We start from the raw sequence: 16,827 nt of genomic DNA, 5'->3' as shown, positions 1-16,827 counted from the left end.
GCCACCTGGAAACACCAGATTTCAGGAAACGGTCCTCTGGATTGAAGGGCAAGAAGGGTGGGTGGGGAGACAGGATTCATGAGGTGTAGAATCATGAAATTGTAGAGTTGAGAAAGGCCATCTAATTGAACCCACTGGAATGCACAGCTGAAGAATCCCTGACAAATGGCCATCTGACCTCGGTTTAAAAACCTCTAACAAACGTCCGTATAGTTAAAGCTATGGTTTTCCCAGTAGTGATGTATGGAAGTGAGAGCTGGACCATAAAGAAGGCTGGCTAATCGCCGAAGAATGGATGCTTTTGAATTCTGGTGCTGGAGGAGACTCTTGAGAGTCCCATGGACTGCAAGAAGATCCAACCTCTCCATTCTTAAGGAAATCAGCCCTGAGTGCTCACTGGAAGGACAGATCGTGAAGCTGAGGCTCCAGTACTTTGGCCACCTCATGAGAAGAGAAGACTCCCTGGAAAAGACCCTGATGTTGGGAAAGATGGAGGGCACAAGGAGAAGGGGACGGCAGAGGACGAGATGGTGGGACAGTGTTCTCGAAGAGGCCAGCATGAGTTTGACCAAACTGCAGGAGGCAGTGGAAGACAGGAGAGCCTGGCATGCTCTGGTCCAGGGGGTCACGAAGAGTCGGACTTGACTAAACTACTCAACAACAACAATGAAGGGGAGTCCACCATCTTCTGAGAGAGTCTGTTCCCGATATTGAGCTGGAATTGTCTCTCTTGCCCTTTGAATCCATTGGTTCGGGCCCTGCGCTCCAGAGCAGCAGAAAGCAAGCTTGCTCCATCTTCCGTGGGACAGCCCCTTAGATACCTAAAGATGGCAATCCTATCATCTCTCAGTCTCCTCTGTTCCAGGCTAAGAATCCCCAACTCCCTCAACCGTTCCTCATCACGCTTGGCTTCCAAGGTCGCCCTCCTCTGCACACCTTCCAGCTTGTAGGGTAGACCTTTGTGGAACTGATGGAAGGGGAGGTATTGAGCGCTGATGGATACAATGGAAGGCGCAGTTTCCCTAAATATTAACACGGCTGTCAAAAAAAGATGGCTGCCTTGAAGGGAAAGGAAATGATGGCGCCGTTGTGGGGGCTTGGGAGAGGTGAATCAGAGCAACGTGGTCTGGGGGCACGGGCATCCGTTTTCTTCGATGGTCGAGAGGGATTGTTGTGTATGAAATCAAAGAGGCGCCCATTGTTCTGGAGCTCCCGGCTTCTCTTTGTCCCAGGTGGCCAACGCGGAGGCTTCGCAAGCCAAGGGAGTTCTCATCTACCCGGACCCCGCTGATGTCCCACAAGACCCCCGCAAACTGGGGCTGTCCCCAAACACAAGCATTTACGGGCATGTGAGTACAGCCTTCACTGGGACCGAGAGAGAGAGAGAGAGAGAGAGAGAGAGAGAGAGAGAGAGAAAGAAAGAGAGAGAGAGAGAGAGAGAGAGAGAGAGAGAGAGAGAGAGAGAGACAGAGAGAGATGGGTTGGGGGCTTATGTAGAGAGACCCTACCTGTGGTTCTGGACCATCTTTCCCAGCCAGGAAGCCCTAAAACAGCCCTTCATTGTTGTTCTTTTAAATGCTTTTTATTGGTGTTTCATTTAATACAAACAAACAAAATACAGTAAAATTCAACACTCATTTACCCACATTCTTTCCCCACACTGACTTCCTTCCCTCCCTTCAACAGGTTTTCTTATGTCTGTTACTTTCCCACAGTTTCTTATTGTATCCCATCCTATCTACATCGTAAGATTTATTTCAGTCCTGCCAGAGTCTTCAAATTTCTAGTTATTATTTATATGCTCCATAAATGTACTCCAATCTTTTTGGAATTTTGCTTCCTCCTGATTTCAGATTCTACAGGTCAGTTTTGCAAAAAATTCGAAAGCAGAAGCCCTCTCCCATCTCTGCTCCCCAGCAGCTAGGATACTGGGATAGACTGCTCCTCAATGTGGAGGCTCCCCTTAAGTGTTCCCAATCCTTCTCTTGCACTCGCAGGTCCATATGGGGGCCGGAGACCCCTACAGCCCCGGCTTCCCTTCATTCAACCACACCCAATTCCCTCCGATTCAGTCCTCGGGACTCCCCTCCATTCCCACACACCCAGTCAGCGCCAACGTGGCCGCCCGCCTGCTCAGGTGAGTTGGGCGCAGGGTTCCTTGAGGGGTGGGGTGTGATGGGAAGCAAATTGGAGGACATAGCTGGGGAGGGGGTGAATGCAGTCCTCTGGGGCCTCTCTACCTGGCCCTCGGCCACGCCCCTAGGCCCAGGCCACGCCCCTTCCCAGATTTGCCCCGCCCCCTGCTCAAGTGCTTTTGCTGTGAACATGCCTCTTTCCTGCCTAGGTGAAGGTTGGAATGGATTGTGGGTGTAAAGGGTTGGGGACAAAGAAATATTTGGCATGGAGTATATGGGGCATTATAGGGACGCGGGTGGCGCTGTGGGTTAAACCACAGAGCCTAGGACTTGACGATCAGAAGGTCGGCAGTTCGAATCCCCACAACGGGGTGAGCTCCCGTTGCTCGGTCCCTGCTCCTGCCAACCTAGCAGTTCGAAAGCACCTCAAAGTGCAAGTAGATAAATAGGTACCACTCTGGCGGGAAGGTAAACGGCGTTTCCGTGTGCTGCTCTGGTTTGCCAGAAGCGGCTTAGTCCTGCTGGCCACATGACCCGGAAGCTGTACGCCGGCTCCCTCGGCCAATAAAGCGAGATGAGCGCCGCAACCCCAGAGTTGGTCACGACTGGACCTAATGGTCAGGGGTCCCTTTACCTTTTTCTATGGGGCATTAGGGGAGGGGGCACTACCTCTGGTGAGGAACATGTCATGCTCCTTCTGGGGTAGTTTGGCCATCTGCCGGGGATTCCTGCATTGCTGCGGGTTGGACTGGATGGCCCCTGGGGGTCCCTTCGAACGCTACAATCCTGATTCTGTCATGGTCTCCGGACCCAGTCTGGGGTCCTGCGGGGCGCAGCATGGGCAGGGGGAGGCCAGGCGGCCAGCTGCCCCGGCCCTCCCTTGAAAGATCGGCCTGTGGATTGACAAGGGTTCTCCTCGCAGGCAGCTGACAGGCCCCACTGCCCCGCAAGCCTGGAAGGGCCGCCTTCCCGACGTCCCATACCGGCTCGGACCCGGGGGACCCGACTTCCAGCTGCAGCTGGGAGTTCAGAACCAGAAGCAGTCTGTGATGATCAACAACATCTTCGGGTGCATCGAGGGTCGATTCGAACCCGGTATGTAGTTCCCAGGTTACCCGGGCAAGAATTTTGCAGGGGGGGTGTTGGGCGCATGGGTGTTAAGGCGTAGGGTGCTCAGAACTCCCATGTTTTCCGAAAGGGGAAACTGTATTTGGGGAGGCTGAACTGCGGCTCTCACGCGAGGGGATCTTTTCTTTTTCACATGCATTTTTGCTGTTATGTACTGAGTTGAATAGGATCCGAAAGGCAGCAGTCTGATTGCCCCTAGAACAATAGGATTCAGAATGCAGCAGTCTGATTGGTCCTAGAACAATCGGATTCAGAATGCAGCAGTCTGATTGGTCCTAGAACAATCGGATTCAGAATGCAGCAGTCTGATTGGTCCTAGAACAATAGAATTCAGAATGCAGCAGTCTGATTGGTCCTAGAACAATAGGATCCAGAATGCAGCAGTCTGATTGGTCCCAGAACAATAGGGTCCAGAATGCAGCAGTCTGATTGGTCCTAGAACAATAGGATCCAGAATGCAGCAGTCTGATTGGTCCCAGAACAATAGGGTCCAGAATGCAGCAGTCTGATTGGTCCTAGAACAATAGAATTCAGAATGCAGCAGTCTGATTGGTCCTAGAACAATAGGATCCAGAATGCAGCAGTCTGATTGGTCTGCAGGAGTCCCCCAATCCAGCTCCAGGTGGAAGTGAATACGCAACCTGATTGGCCTACAGGAGAATCCCGGAATTGGCCAATCACGTGCAGCCCATTGTGTAAATAATGTATATAAAGCAGATATTTTGGGGGAACTTCCATTCCTCACTACTATGAGCTGAATAAAGAGCATGAAATCTACACTCAACTCCAAATATATTTCACATGCGTTGTTTTGCTAGATCATTATGTCATTGTGGGGGCCCAGCGGGATTCCCTGGGTCCGGGGGCCGCCCGTTCCGGAGTGGGCACAGCCATCCTGCTGGAGCTGGCCCGCACTTTCACAGCTATGGTGAGAAACGGTGAGTAGGACGGCTACAGGAGGGAGGAGCGGCAATGGGCAGTGCATGGAATAGCCATGTGGCTGTAGAAAAAGATTGCTGCCTTAAGGGGGGTGAAAGAAAATATGTGGCTTTATTGTGAATAGCATTTTATAGAGGTAGAAATAACTGTAAATATGAAAAGAGACAAAGTATTCTCTAATTTATTTCCTTGGTTATATGTATTTTCTTTTTCTTTTGTATTTTCTTTTGTTGTAAATATGTATGTTTTCTAATTTCGTACGTAATAAAAATTAAAAGAAAATATGTGGCTCTGAGGAAGGACCTGATGGGTGGATGGGGGGCGGGGGGGGGATAGAGAGGCGGCCAAGGAACCTGACTGTTACGGTTTTAAGGAAGGGTGTTTTGGAAGTAGCCAAGTAGACACCTTGGTTCAATCTCCTTACCCTACATGTGCCTACTTAACCGCTTCAAATGGGTGCCGCATAACACCACGTCTGTGAGAAATCAATCTTTTAGTGTGGCAGCAGCTACTCTACGGAACTCCCTGCCTATTAAAATCAGGCAAGCGCCTTCGCTGGGCTCTTTTTGGCTGCTGCTAGAAACATTTTTGTTTAGACCAGCTCGCCTAGACATGTAGGATGTCAATATGTGATTTGATCTCCTGGTACGCCCCACGGAGGACCTTACGGTCTACAAATAATAACACCTTGGAGATCCCAGGTCGTGGCCCCGGCTGGTGGAACGCTCTGCCACAAGAGACTAGGGCCCTGCAGGATTTGACATCTTTCCACAGGGCCTGCAAGACGGAGCTGTTCCGCCAGGCCTTTGGTCAGGGCTGGACTCCCCTTTTATTTTTGTGTAAGAATTAATATGAAAGAGGCCGGCGTCATTTTACAATCAAGCGGCGTATGGACTTTATGAAACAGACCTCACCTGGAGTCCTGTGTCCAGTTCTGGGCACCACAGTTCAAGAAGGACACTGACAAACTGGAACGTGTCCAGAGGAGGGCAACCAAAATGGTCAAAGGCCTGGAAACGATGCCTTATGAGGAACGGCTAAGGGAGCTGGGCATGTTTAGCCTGGAGAAGAGGAGGTTAAGGGGTGATATGATAGCCATGTTCAAATATATAAAAGGATGCCACATAGAGGGGGGAGAAAGGTTGTTTTCTGCTGCTCCAGAGAAGCGGACACGGAGCAATGGATCCAAACTACAAGAAAGAAGATTCCACCTAAACATTAGGAAGAACTTCCTGACAGTAAGAGCTGTTTGACAGTGGCATTTGCTGCCAAGGAGTGTGGTGGAGTCTCCTTCTTTGGAGGTCTTTAAGCAGAGGCTTGACAACCATATGTCAGGAGTGCTCTGATGGTGTTTCCTGCTTGGCAGGGGGTTGGACTCCATGGCCCTTGTGGTCTCTTCCAACTCTAGGATTCTATGATTCTATGAAATAATAAGTGAATCTCCATCCCTATTCCTCCTCAACCACCTTAGGATTCCAGCTCCGGAGAAGTTTACTCTTTGCCAGTTGGGATGCTGGTGATTTTGGCAGCGTGGGCTCCACCGAGTGGCTTGAGGTGAGCAGGACACTTGAATGAACTGGGCCTTTTAACCAGAAAAGGGGTGCAGGCGCCTGGGGTGGGGGGGCCGTATCGGATGGATTTCCCCCCTAAATTGATTTTTGAATCCTGAATTTATTGTTATTCACCTTTTACGCTGTATTTTATGCTGTTTTTTGTTGCATCAATTAAGTGTTTTGAATTTGTTGCTAGCCGCCCTGAGCCCGGTTTTCTGAATAGGGAAGGGCAGGGTATACATAAAAATTTATTATTTTTATTATTCAGAAATCTTGCACATAGCACACTGCAATGGAACGTGGCTGGAATAAAGGTCCAATAATTCACATTTTTAAAATTCTGGGAAGCTTTTCCTTTTGAGCCTGGAGAACGGTAGAGGGGATCTCTCAGCTGGGCTCAGCCAGACTTTCTTTAGTGCTGTGCTTTCCAGGTTCCGAATTGGCGGTAAAATGCGCTTTTTCCCCAGGGAAAGCGACAAAAAAAATTAAAAACCCACTTTGAATGGGAGCTTTAAAACCTGGACCTTTGGCTGGAAATGCGGCATGAAAGGAAGTCTGGACAAGCCCCCCCCACCTTCCCAACCCAGTTCAGGGGTGGGCTCTGATGTCCCAGCTAAGATCCCTTCCTGTCATAGAAGGAAGAATGGCAAGCAATAATAATAATAAATTTTTATTTATATCCCACCCTCCCCAGCCGAAGCCGGGCTCAGGGCGGCTAACAACAATAAAATAATACAATATTCTAAAATCATTTCATTATAAAGTTAATTCAAATTAAATTGATGGCAACCATTGGGCTAGAGTTCTATGAGGATTGCCAAAGGAGGGAGTCAGGCTGTGCCTTGGCCAAAGGCCTGGTGGAACAGCTCCGTCTTGCAGGCCCTGCGGAAAGATGTCAAGTCCTGCAGGGCCCTAGTCTCTTGGGACAGAGCGTTCCACCAGATCGGGGCCATGGCTGAAAAGGCCCTGGCCCTAGTTAAGACCAATCTAACCTCCCTGTGGCCTGGGACCTCCAAGATGTTATTGTTTGCAGACCATAAGTTCCTCCATGGGATGTACCAGGAGAGGCGGTCCTGTAGGTACGAGGGTCCTAGGCCATATAGGGCTTTAAAGGTCAAAACCAGCACCTTGAACCTGACCCTGTACTCCACCGGGAGCCAGTGCAGCTGGTATAGCAATGGGTGAATGTGATCCCAGGGCAAGGACCCCGTAAGGAGTCTCACCGCAGCTTTCTGCACCCGCTGGAGTTTCTGGGTCAGTCTCAAGGGCAGCCCCACGTAGAGCGAGTTACAATAATCCAGTCTGGAGGTGACCGTCACGTGGATCACAGTGGCCAGATCAGGGCAAGAGAGGTAAGGCGCCAACTGCTTAGCTTGGCGGAGATGGAAACATGCTGCCTTTGTTATAGCTGCAATCTGTGCCTCCATGGAAAGGGAGGTGTCATTCTTCACAGAATCATAGAGTTGGAATGCGCCCCCCCCCTCCCCAATGCCTTGTCCCTCTTGTGGCTGAGTGGTCTTATTCACAAGTCCCTCCGAGCCCAAGCCCACCTCTGTTAAATCCTGCTCCTTTCTTTCCCAGGGCTATCTGACGATGCTGCACCTTAAGGCCGCTGCCTATATCAGCCTGGACAATGTAGTCCTGGGTGAGTGGGGAAAGGAGGGGGCGTTGTGGGAAGGAATCCAGCAGCATCCGTAACACCATCATACAAGTCCATGGCACGTTTGGAATAACTGTGTACAGTTCCGGTCGCCTCACCTTAAAAGGGATGTTACAGAAAGGTAGCCATGTTGGTCTGCCATAGTCAAAACAAAAAATTTTTTTTCCTTCCAGTAGCACCTTAAAGACCAACTAAGTTAGTTCTTTGTATGAGCTTTCATGTGCATGCACACTTCTTCAGATACACTTGGAGTTTAGGAAACATTGTTCTAAATCTGCCATAAAGATGTTGGCATACTGTGGGGCCATGCGGGTGCCCATTGCTGTGCCGCTGATCTGAAGGAACAGGTCATCACCGAATTTGAAGTTGTTGTGGGTAAGGACAAATTGGCAGAGTTTGGTGGCAGAGTTTGGTGGCAAGTGTATCTGAAGAAGTGTGCATGCACACGAAAGCTCATACCAAGAACTAACTTAGTTGGTCTTTAAGGTGCTACTGGAAGGAAAAAAAATTTTTGTTCTTAAAAGGGATGTTGCAGAGTTGGGAGAAGTTCAGAAAAGGGTGACCAAAACAGTCAAGGGCAGGGGTAGGCAAACTAAGGCCCGTGGGCTGGATGCGGCCCAATTGCCTTCTCAATCCGGCCCGTGGACAGTCGGGGAATCAGTGTGTTTTTACATGAATAGAATGTGTGCTTTTATTTCACATGCATCTCTGGGTTATTTGTGGGGACTGCCTGGTGTTTTTACATGAGTAGAATGTGTGCTTTTATTTAAAATGCATCTCTGGGTTATTTGTGGGGCCTGCCTGGTGTTTTTACATGAGTGGAATGTGTGCTTTTATTTAAAATGCATCTCTGGGTTATTTGTGGGGCCTGCCTGGTGTTTTTACATGAGTGGAATGTGTGCTTTTATTTAAAATGCATCTCTGGGTTATTTGTAGGCACAGAAATTCGTTTATTCCCCCCCAAAAAAGTATAGTCCAGCCCCCCACAAGGTGTGAGTGACAGTGGACCGGCCCCCTGCTGAAAAAGTTTGCTGACCCCTGGGTTAGACTTCTGAACTAGGATCTGGGAAAGATCAGGATTCAAATCCCCCCACTTGACCATGAAACACACTGAGAGACCTTGGGGGCCAGTCATCCTCTCGCTCAGCCCACCACATGATCTGAGGGACGGTGGACTGGTCCATGGCTGAAAAAGGTTGCTGACCCCTGGTCAAGGGTAAGGGAAAATTCCCCCATGAGGAAATGTCCTGGAGTCCCTGGACTTTTCTCTAAACGAGATCACTGACTGAGGCCCATCTAGCTCAGTAATGCCTACTCAGACTGGCAGCAGCGACTCTCCAGGGTTTGAGGCAGGGCTCTGCTACCTGGAGACGCCAACCCTGGACTGAGCCTGGGCAGGAGCTACTGCTGGGCTACGAAGGAGCAGAGAGGATCTGGCCTTTTGCAAGAGAGGATTTGAAGAAAGGAGAAGGGGGCCGGGGAGATAAGAGGGGCAGAGATGTGGGGAGGAGAGTCCTGATGCCGTGCTCAGCCTCTGTCTTCTCTCCCACCCTCCAGGAGACGACAAATTCTTCGCCAAGACCAGCCCTGCACTTGTCGGCCTCATCGAAAGCATCATTAAGCAGGTAAGACCAGCTCCCCCCCACCCTGCCAGGACTCTGGGGTCTGAAGCAGCTGGATCTGGGGGGAGGGGGCTCCAGGGTTCCCAGGGAGGGGGGCAGGATGGGGGGCACGGCAGATGAGTTATGGGGTGCCTGGGATGGGAAGGTGGTAGGGAGCCTAGACTCCTAGGTTTTCCAAACAGTGGTTCAAGATTTATAAAGTAGCACGGTGGACATCCAGTGGAGTTGAGCGTTGGAAGATTCGGGGCAGGTAAAAGGAAGTCCTTCTGCGAGATTAATTGGAAGTCCGTTTTAAATTCCTTCTCTATAAGTTTTATAATTGTGTTCAGTATCAGGAGTATATATAATTATATTAATCTTCTTGCATCTTATCGTGTGCGGTTTTGTTTGATTTTTCTGTTATTTTTTGTTTAATTGTATGTTTGTGTACTTGTATGTACATCTGTTTTCTCATAAATGTAAAAATAAAGATGTATTTTTTAAAAAGGAAGTCCTTCTGCATGCAGCACAGAGTTAGACTGTGGAACTCCCTCCCACAGGATTTGAAAGAGGATTGGGCAAATGCATGGAGTATCAATGGCTACTAGCCAGGATAGCTGTGCTGTGCCTTCAAGGACACGATGCTTCTGAATCCCAGTTGCTGGAAACCACAAGAGAGAAGAGGTCTCTTGTGCTCGGATCCTGCCTGCAGGCTTCCCATAAAGGGCACCTGGACGGCCCTGTAAGAATAGGATGCTGGGCTGGCTGGGCTGTTGGCCTGATCCAGCAGGGCTTGTCTTACGTTCTTAGTTACCATATTTTTCGCTCCATAAGACACACTTTTTTCTTCCTAAAAAGTAAGGGGAAATGTCTGTGCGTCTTATGTGTGGTCCCTGGAGCCGAATTGCCCAGGGGCAAAAAGCAGATCGTGCTCTTCTTTTTGAAAGAGGGAAGTGGGTGTTGAAACAAAGCCGCTGATCGGGGAGAGAGATAAGGGGCACTAGAGATAAAGGAGGCTGCCTGGGAGGGGGGAGGTAAGGACAGCAAACTTGCAAAGGGGGAAACAGGAAGACTAAAGCAATAAGGAGAGAAATTAGAAGAAAAGGAGGAGCAAAAAACCGCTCCAGCTACGGAAAAGACACTAAGGCAAACCAGAGGGAAGGGAGTGTTGAAAGGAAGCAGCTGATCAGTGGGATCGGGAGAGAGATAAGGGGAGAGGTAAAATCCCATGGATCCTCAGGATTTTTACATTGGGTCACCCCAAATTCACCATCAGATCACATGTCTGTGGCCACAGCATGAACCACAAAAATCTTACATCCACTGTTTCGTTCAGAATATTATTTCTTTTCTTGTTTTCCTCTAAAAACTAGGTGCGTCTTATGGTCAGGTGTGTCTTATGGAGCGAAAAATTTTCTAAGTTACAGGTTCAGAGGGAGGCAGGGTTGACCCTTTGCCTCCTGGTCTCTTTCTCTCTCTCCTGCAGGTGGACAGCCCCAGCCGCAGTGGGCAAAGCATCTTTGGCCAGGTGACCGAACAGGGTCAGCGCTGGGAGACGGAGGTGTAAGAGCTCACAGTCTTGGTCTTTGACTTCCCCTTCCAACCCTTCTTGCTATTTATTTATTTATTTACTTACTTACTTATTGCATTGATACCTCACATTTTCCTCCATAATGCTCAAGATGACTTATGTCATGTAATCCTCACAGCAGCCCTGTAAGGTAAGTCAAGCTGAGAGTGAGGGATTGGCCCCTTAGGTCACACTCAGTGAGCTTCATAGCCTAGAGGGGGAATTCGAACCCAGGTCTGCGCCTCCAGCTGCTCCTCTGAGCTTCTTTTCAGCTGAGCCAGGGCTGAGCCCTGATATCTGTCTCAACAGTTGGGTCTATGTTATGTACTGAGTTGAATAGGATCCAGAATGCAGCAGTCTGATTGGTCCTAGAACAATAGGATCCAGAACGCAGCAGTCTGATTGGTCCTAGAACAATAGGATCCAGAACGCAGCAGTCTGATTGGTCCTAGAACAATAGGATCCAGAATACAGCAGTCTGATTGGTCCTAGAACAATAGGGTCCAGAATGCAGCAGTCTGATTGGTCCACAGGAGCCACCCAATCCAGCTCCAGGTGGAAGTGAATCCACAACCAGATTGGCCTACAGGAGAATCCCGGAATTAGCCAATCACGTGGGGCCCATTGTGTAAATAATGTATATAAAGCAGACATTCTGGAGGAATTCCATTCCTCCTCACCACTATGAGCTGAATAAAGAGCATGAAACCCACTCTCGACTCCCAGTATATTTCAGTCTAGCATCTAGAAAGCTGCAAGTAATGATTATTTAAAAAGAGAAAGTTGGTGCCTCTGAGCATATACCGAATAACCGAACCCGCCCAACCCCACCACCAAGTTTTGACTTTGTATGAGCCACGCTGAGAGCGGAATAACAATTTGGCTGTCAAAAAAAAGATGGCTGCCTTAAAGGAGATGGGAGCAATGCACAAAGAGGGGTACTACATCTCCATACAATATACCGTATCCCTTTATTCCCCTTCTACTCTTATTTACTCTTTTAACAGCTTTATTCTTATGCTCTCCTTTATGTCAGAATCCGCCCCCTTCCCATGGACAGCAGCGCCTTCGCCTTCACCTCCTTTGGGGGGGTCCCTGCTGTGGAATTCTCCTTCGCTGAGGTGAGAGCCCCAACCCGTTTTGTCTCAGTCCAGCGTTCACCTTAGTGGGGAGGAACAATTGGCTGCTTGGGAACTTGGAGGGAACACTGTGGTGTGGAAGGAAATGGCGAGCATTACAGTAATAATCCCTTTTCATACTCACGGAAACCCAATGAATCTGAATGTTGGAAGATTTGGGACCGATAAAAGAATCTTCAGAAAAGTTACGGGATTTCAGCAGGAAATGCAAATTGGAAACGAAGCCCCAAAACGTCCACAGTTACAAACAGCGTTGAAAGCAGAGTTGTGGTCTAACCGCCCCATTAACATTGTGAGCACAAGTTGTCATGAATGCGGAATAAAAAGGATTTCTAAAAATAGGGAGGCGAGGTGATACGGAACACGGTTCTTCTTATTCCTTACTGCCACTGACTGCGCATTTGCAAGAGCAATCTCATCACCCTCTTATGCCCCTAGACCAGCGGTTCTCAACCTGTGGGTCCCCAGATGTTATTGGACTACAACTCCCATCATCCCTGAGCTCTGGCCTTGCTAGCTGTTAGAATCATAGAATCATAGAGTTGGAAGAGACCACAAGGGCCATCGAGTCCAACCCCCTGCCAAGCAGGAAACACCATCAGAGCACTCCTGACATATGGTTGTCAAGCCTCTGCTTAAAGACCTCCAAAGGAGGAGACTCCACCACACTCCTTGGCAGCAAATTCCACTGTCAAACAGCTCTTACTGTCAGGAAGTTCTTCCTAATGTTTAGGTGGAATCTTCTTTCTTGTAGTTTGGATCCATTGCTCCGTGTCCGCTTCTCTGGAGCAGCAGAAAACAACCTTTCTCCCTCCTCTATGTGACATCCTTTTCTATATTTGAACATGGCTATCATATCACCCCTTAGCCTCCTCTTCTCCAGGCTAAACATGCCCAGCTCCCTTAGCCGTTCCTCATAAGGCATCGTTTCCAGGCCTTTGACCATTTTGGTTGCCCTCCTCTGGACACGTTCCAGTTTGTCAGTGTCCTTCTTGAACTGTGGTGCCCAGAACTGGACACAGGACTCCAGGTGAGGTCTGACCAGAGCAGAATACAGTTTCTGTTCTTATCACTGTGCAGCTGCGTGGAGTCGCAGGACTCTGTTTACATTCCAGAGACCTTCAAGTCTCATGGGAAAGGGAGACGGGATGTGACGTTAGTGGTTTCCTGTTTCCTTTGTTCAGTTGCTCTCTGCTTTCATAGAGAGAGGGTGTCCTTTCTGTTCTGCGTAGCTTAGAAATAAAACTCTTTACGGTGTAGCCAAACCTCTTGTCTCTTCCCTGTGCTGGGAACCCTGCTGGATAGAACGTGCTTGAGGCCTTATCAAAGTCTCAGGTCATTAAATATGTCGGAGGTGATTTCAAAGGCTCGGCTCGGAGGAAGATGAGGCCCTATCGGCTTGGCCAAGCGGACTTCCGACACTAGCTAGGGATGATGGGAGTTGTAGTTCAACATCATCTGGGGACCCACAGGTTGAGAAAGGCTGCGGACACACACGTACCTCCCCACAAACAGTAGCCTCCCCCCCCCCCGTTACCCCAGTCCTCCACTTCCTGGAGCTTCGCCGGCACCCCTCGACCTCCGTGTGGTTCTCTGCCCGCAGGACTCCCGCCGCTACCCGTTCCTCAACACCATGGCGGACACTTACGACAACCTCAACCGGGCTCTCTACGGGCGCCTGCCGGCCGTGGCCAAGACAGTGGCAGAGGTGGTGGGGCACTTGCTCATCAAGCTGACGCACGACCACCTCCTGCCCCTCGACTACTGGTGCTACGGGGACGTCCTCTTGGAGCACATCGCTCGCTTCAACGAATACACGGCGCTGCTGAAGGTAAAGCCTGCCTTGCGCCCCTCCCCGGAAAAACAAACAAACCACCCCGTCTTTTCAAAGGCTTCAACCTCCCCGCTTGCTTCCGCCAGAGCCGAGGCCTGACCCTGCAATGGATGTACTCGGCCAGAGGTGATTACATGCGCGCAGCGGACAAGCTACGCAAGGACATCTACAGCTCCGAGGAGCAGAACGAGAGGCTCCTGCGCATGTATAACGTCCGCATAATGCGGGTGAGGCGAGGCAGAGGCGTGGGGCGGACGGCGAGGGGGCTGCTATTTGTCCTAATCGCTCCCCCACCCACCCCGATAGAATGGATATTCCCTGTGTAAAGGAGGTAAAGGGACCCCTGACCACTAGGTCCAGTCGTGACCGACTCTGGGGTTGCGGCGCTCATCTCGCGTTGTTGGCCAAGGGAGCCGGCGTACAGCTTCCGGGTCATGTGGCCAGCAGGACTAAGCCGCTTCTGGCGAACCAGAGCAGCGCACGGAAACGCCTTTTACCTTCCCGCTGGAGAGGTACCTATTGATCTACTTGCACTTTGACGTGCTTTCGAACTGCTAGGTTGGCAGGAGCAGGGACCGAGCAACGGGAGCTCACCCCGTTGTGGGGATTCGAACCGCAACCTTCTGATTGGCAATTCCTAGACTCTGTGGTTTAACCCACAGCGCCACCTGCATCCCTTTATTCCCTGCGTATGGCCCATGATAGAGAAAGGAAGGGAAAGCCCTAGGACCCAGGTCTCACCGTCTGGCCCTCGGATCTCTCTTGGGGCCACCACTCCCCATCCCTAGCCATGCTTTTGCCCCTCCTTGAGTGTTCCTGCCTGGCTAAGATGTGTCCCTGAGCTCGCCTGGATGGCATGTCTGTAGAAACCGTACGAGTTGCTGTTCTGCCCCTGGCGCTGCACATGTCCCCTGGAAGGTTGCGCAGAAGGGAATGCGGCCCTCAGCCTGAAAATGATTCCTGGCACAATTGCTTCCCTTTCTTTCTTGCCACCAGGGTGGTTTGCGGGAAGCTCCCTTTGTGTGGGATTGCAGTTTTAGTTATTAGTTATTATTAGTTATTAGTTAACCTGGGGAAGGGACGCGGGTGGCGCTGTGGGTTAAACCACAGAGCCTAGGACTTGCCGATCAGAAGGTCGGCGGTTCGAATCCCCGCAATGACGGAGTGAGCTCCTGTTGCTCGGTCCCTGCTCCTGCCAACCTAGCAGTTCGAAAGCACGTCAAAAGTGCAAGTAGATAAATAGGTACCGCTCTGGTGGGAAGGTAAAGGGCGTTTCCGTGTGCTGCTCTGGTTCGCCAGAAGCGGCTTAGTCCTGCTGGCCACATGACCCGGAAGCTGTACGCCGGCTCCCTCAGCCAGTAAAGCGAGATGAGCACCGCAGCCCCAGAGTCGGCCACAACCGGACCTAATGGTCAGGGGTCCCTTTACCTTTACCTAGTTAACCTGGAATTAAAGGAGCAGCCTTTTGCAGAGGATGCTTCCATGCCCTCTGTCCTTCCTCCCCGATTCACCAGCTCCTGCCCAGTACAGACAGGGTTCTGCTAGTTTTTTTGGGGGGGGCAGTGCTGTGGACTTTGGGTATCTTTGCTCCACTTACGGCTCCCCCTCTCTGCCCCCAGGTGGAATTCTACTTCCTCTCCCAGTACGTGGCGGTGACGGAGACCCCTTTCCGGCACATCTTGCACGGCCGGGGGGGCCATACCGTCAAGGCCCTGCTGGAGCACGTCAGCCTCTTGCGGGAGGCCCCCCAGAGCTTCGACGAGGTCCTCTTCCGCCGCCAGCTGGCATTCGTCACTTGGACGCTCCAGGGGGCGGCCAATGCCCTGAGCGGAGACGTCTGGAACATCGACAACAATTTCTAAACATCAAAACATGTAAAAAAAAGGGGGGACCCTCTCATTCCTGGAGCTGAAACAAACTTTTTGAATGCATTTCCAAAAAGTGAAAAAAATGTAATCTGAGCCATGAAATCCCCACCCCTGAAGAACTGTCTAGAATCCACCAGCATCCGTAATTGGGAACGTTGCAACAGACTTCAGTTATGCAGAAAGCGCATTTTAATTTGGGCCAGCGGATTCTAGTCCTGCGCAGCCAAAATTTGTTTCAGCTCTACCTCCTTTTATTCTCCTCTCCGCTGGAATCATAGAATTAGAGTTGGGGGGACGCTGAGGGTCATCTAATCCAACCCCCTCCTGCAATGCAGGAATCACAGCTTGATCTTCTCCTTGCCTGTTCTGAATTTATCGGTGGCAAAGGCTCACTATAAATTGCCCACATCCTGCCACACGAGTGGAGAGCAGGCTGTGGTTGTGTTTCCCTGACTTAATTGCCTCCTTTCCCCTCCCTTCTCCTCCTCCTAATTTATCAGCAGCAGTGTCTGCTATAAATTGAATTGATTTATTGCTATGTAATAGAGCGAAATCCTGCGCTTCACATTCACCCTTTACCCGGCACCTGTTTTAATTGTTCCCCGTATTCCGGTTTGTTCAGTGCCCCTTAGCTGACTCCCAGCTCCCTCGCTTCAATATTTATCAGTTGCACTGATGACTATGTCAGCCTTTCCCAACTTGGCGCCCGCCAGATGTTTGGCACTACAACTCCCATCAGCGCTGCCAGTGCGATGCCGAGCCTGGTGGGAGTTGTAGTCCAAAACATCTGCTTAAGAGCGCTGGGTTTCCTGAAGGCTGCCATAAATGTTTATTGCTATGCGATACGATGGAAACGCGCCCTACCTCATGAATAAGAACCAAAGCCTTGTTAATTTATCAGTGGCAAAGATCACTATAAATTATTTCTTGTTACGTTTGCATGGTTCTTTGTCCGGCGACTTTCTTGTCCAGCTCATCAAGTGGACAAACACACGGATGGAATTGAGTCGTACAATTGTAGAATTGCTCATCTAGTCCAACTGCAGGAATCCCTGTTTGATGACAGGCAGGAACAGGATCAGAGGCGAGTTTGAAAATGGGACAAGTGTTACTTTATGGTCGTTATTCTGAGATACCAAGAGCAGTTTTTAGGAATCTCGGTGTCCCTCAACCACCGATTCCTGACAAATACCGTGTCATTAGCAGCTCATTGCATTTCTCCAGGGATCCCGGAATCCCACCCACCAGAAATAAGCAGCCCTCTGTCACTATGAGAAAAAGCTGAGCTTTTCCTGATCTTGCCAAGTCTCTTGTTCAGCCTTTGCAAACCCGCATTTTAAGACTACAACTCCCATCAGCTCCAGCCTATTTGTGAATTTAGAGGCTAGTTATCCCACTAT

General features: G+C 50.2%; 1 protein-coding gene across 6 annotated transcripts in view; it reads left to right on the top strand.

The window, feature by feature from the left end:
* Window positions 1–16,360, top strand: part of TFR2 (transferrin receptor 2) — a 48,086-nt gene extending 31,726 nt beyond the window's left edge. For all 6 annotated transcript variants that reach the window (XM_053361184.1, XM_053361186.1, XM_053361185.1 and 3 more), the window contains 12 exons: window positions 1,233–1,349; window positions 1,998–2,137; window positions 3,058–3,230; window positions 4,082–4,201; window positions 5,674–5,756; window positions 7,337–7,400; window positions 8,973–9,040; window positions 10,503–10,579; window positions 11,623–11,707; window positions 13,329–13,556; window positions 13,646–13,786; window positions 15,179–16,360. In XM_053361184.1, the coding sequence (XP_053217159.1) occupies window positions 1,233–1,349; window positions 1,998–2,137; window positions 3,058–3,230; window positions 4,082–4,201; window positions 5,674–5,756; window positions 7,337–7,400; window positions 8,973–9,040; window positions 10,503–10,579; window positions 11,623–11,707; window positions 13,329–13,556; window positions 13,646–13,786; window positions 15,179–15,421 (1,539 nt within the window). In that variant the 3' untranslated portion in view covers window positions 15,422–16,360. The remainder of the gene's footprint in view (window positions 1–1,232; window positions 1,350–1,997; window positions 2,138–3,057; window positions 3,231–4,081; window positions 4,202–5,673; window positions 5,757–7,336; window positions 7,401–8,972; window positions 9,041–10,502; window positions 10,580–11,622; window positions 11,708–13,328; window positions 13,557–13,645; window positions 13,787–15,178) is intronic.
* Window positions 16,361–16,827: the final 467 nt, after the last annotated feature.

Source organism: Podarcis raffonei, chromosome 13 (assembly GCF_027172205.1).
Source record: "Podarcis raffonei isolate rPodRaf1 chromosome 13, rPodRaf1.pri, whole genome shotgun sequence".
Classification (NCBI taxonomy): domain Eukaryota; kingdom Metazoa; phylum Chordata; class Lepidosauria; order Squamata; family Lacertidae; genus Podarcis; species Podarcis raffonei.
This window is presented reverse-complemented; position numbering and strand designations above follow the sequence as displayed.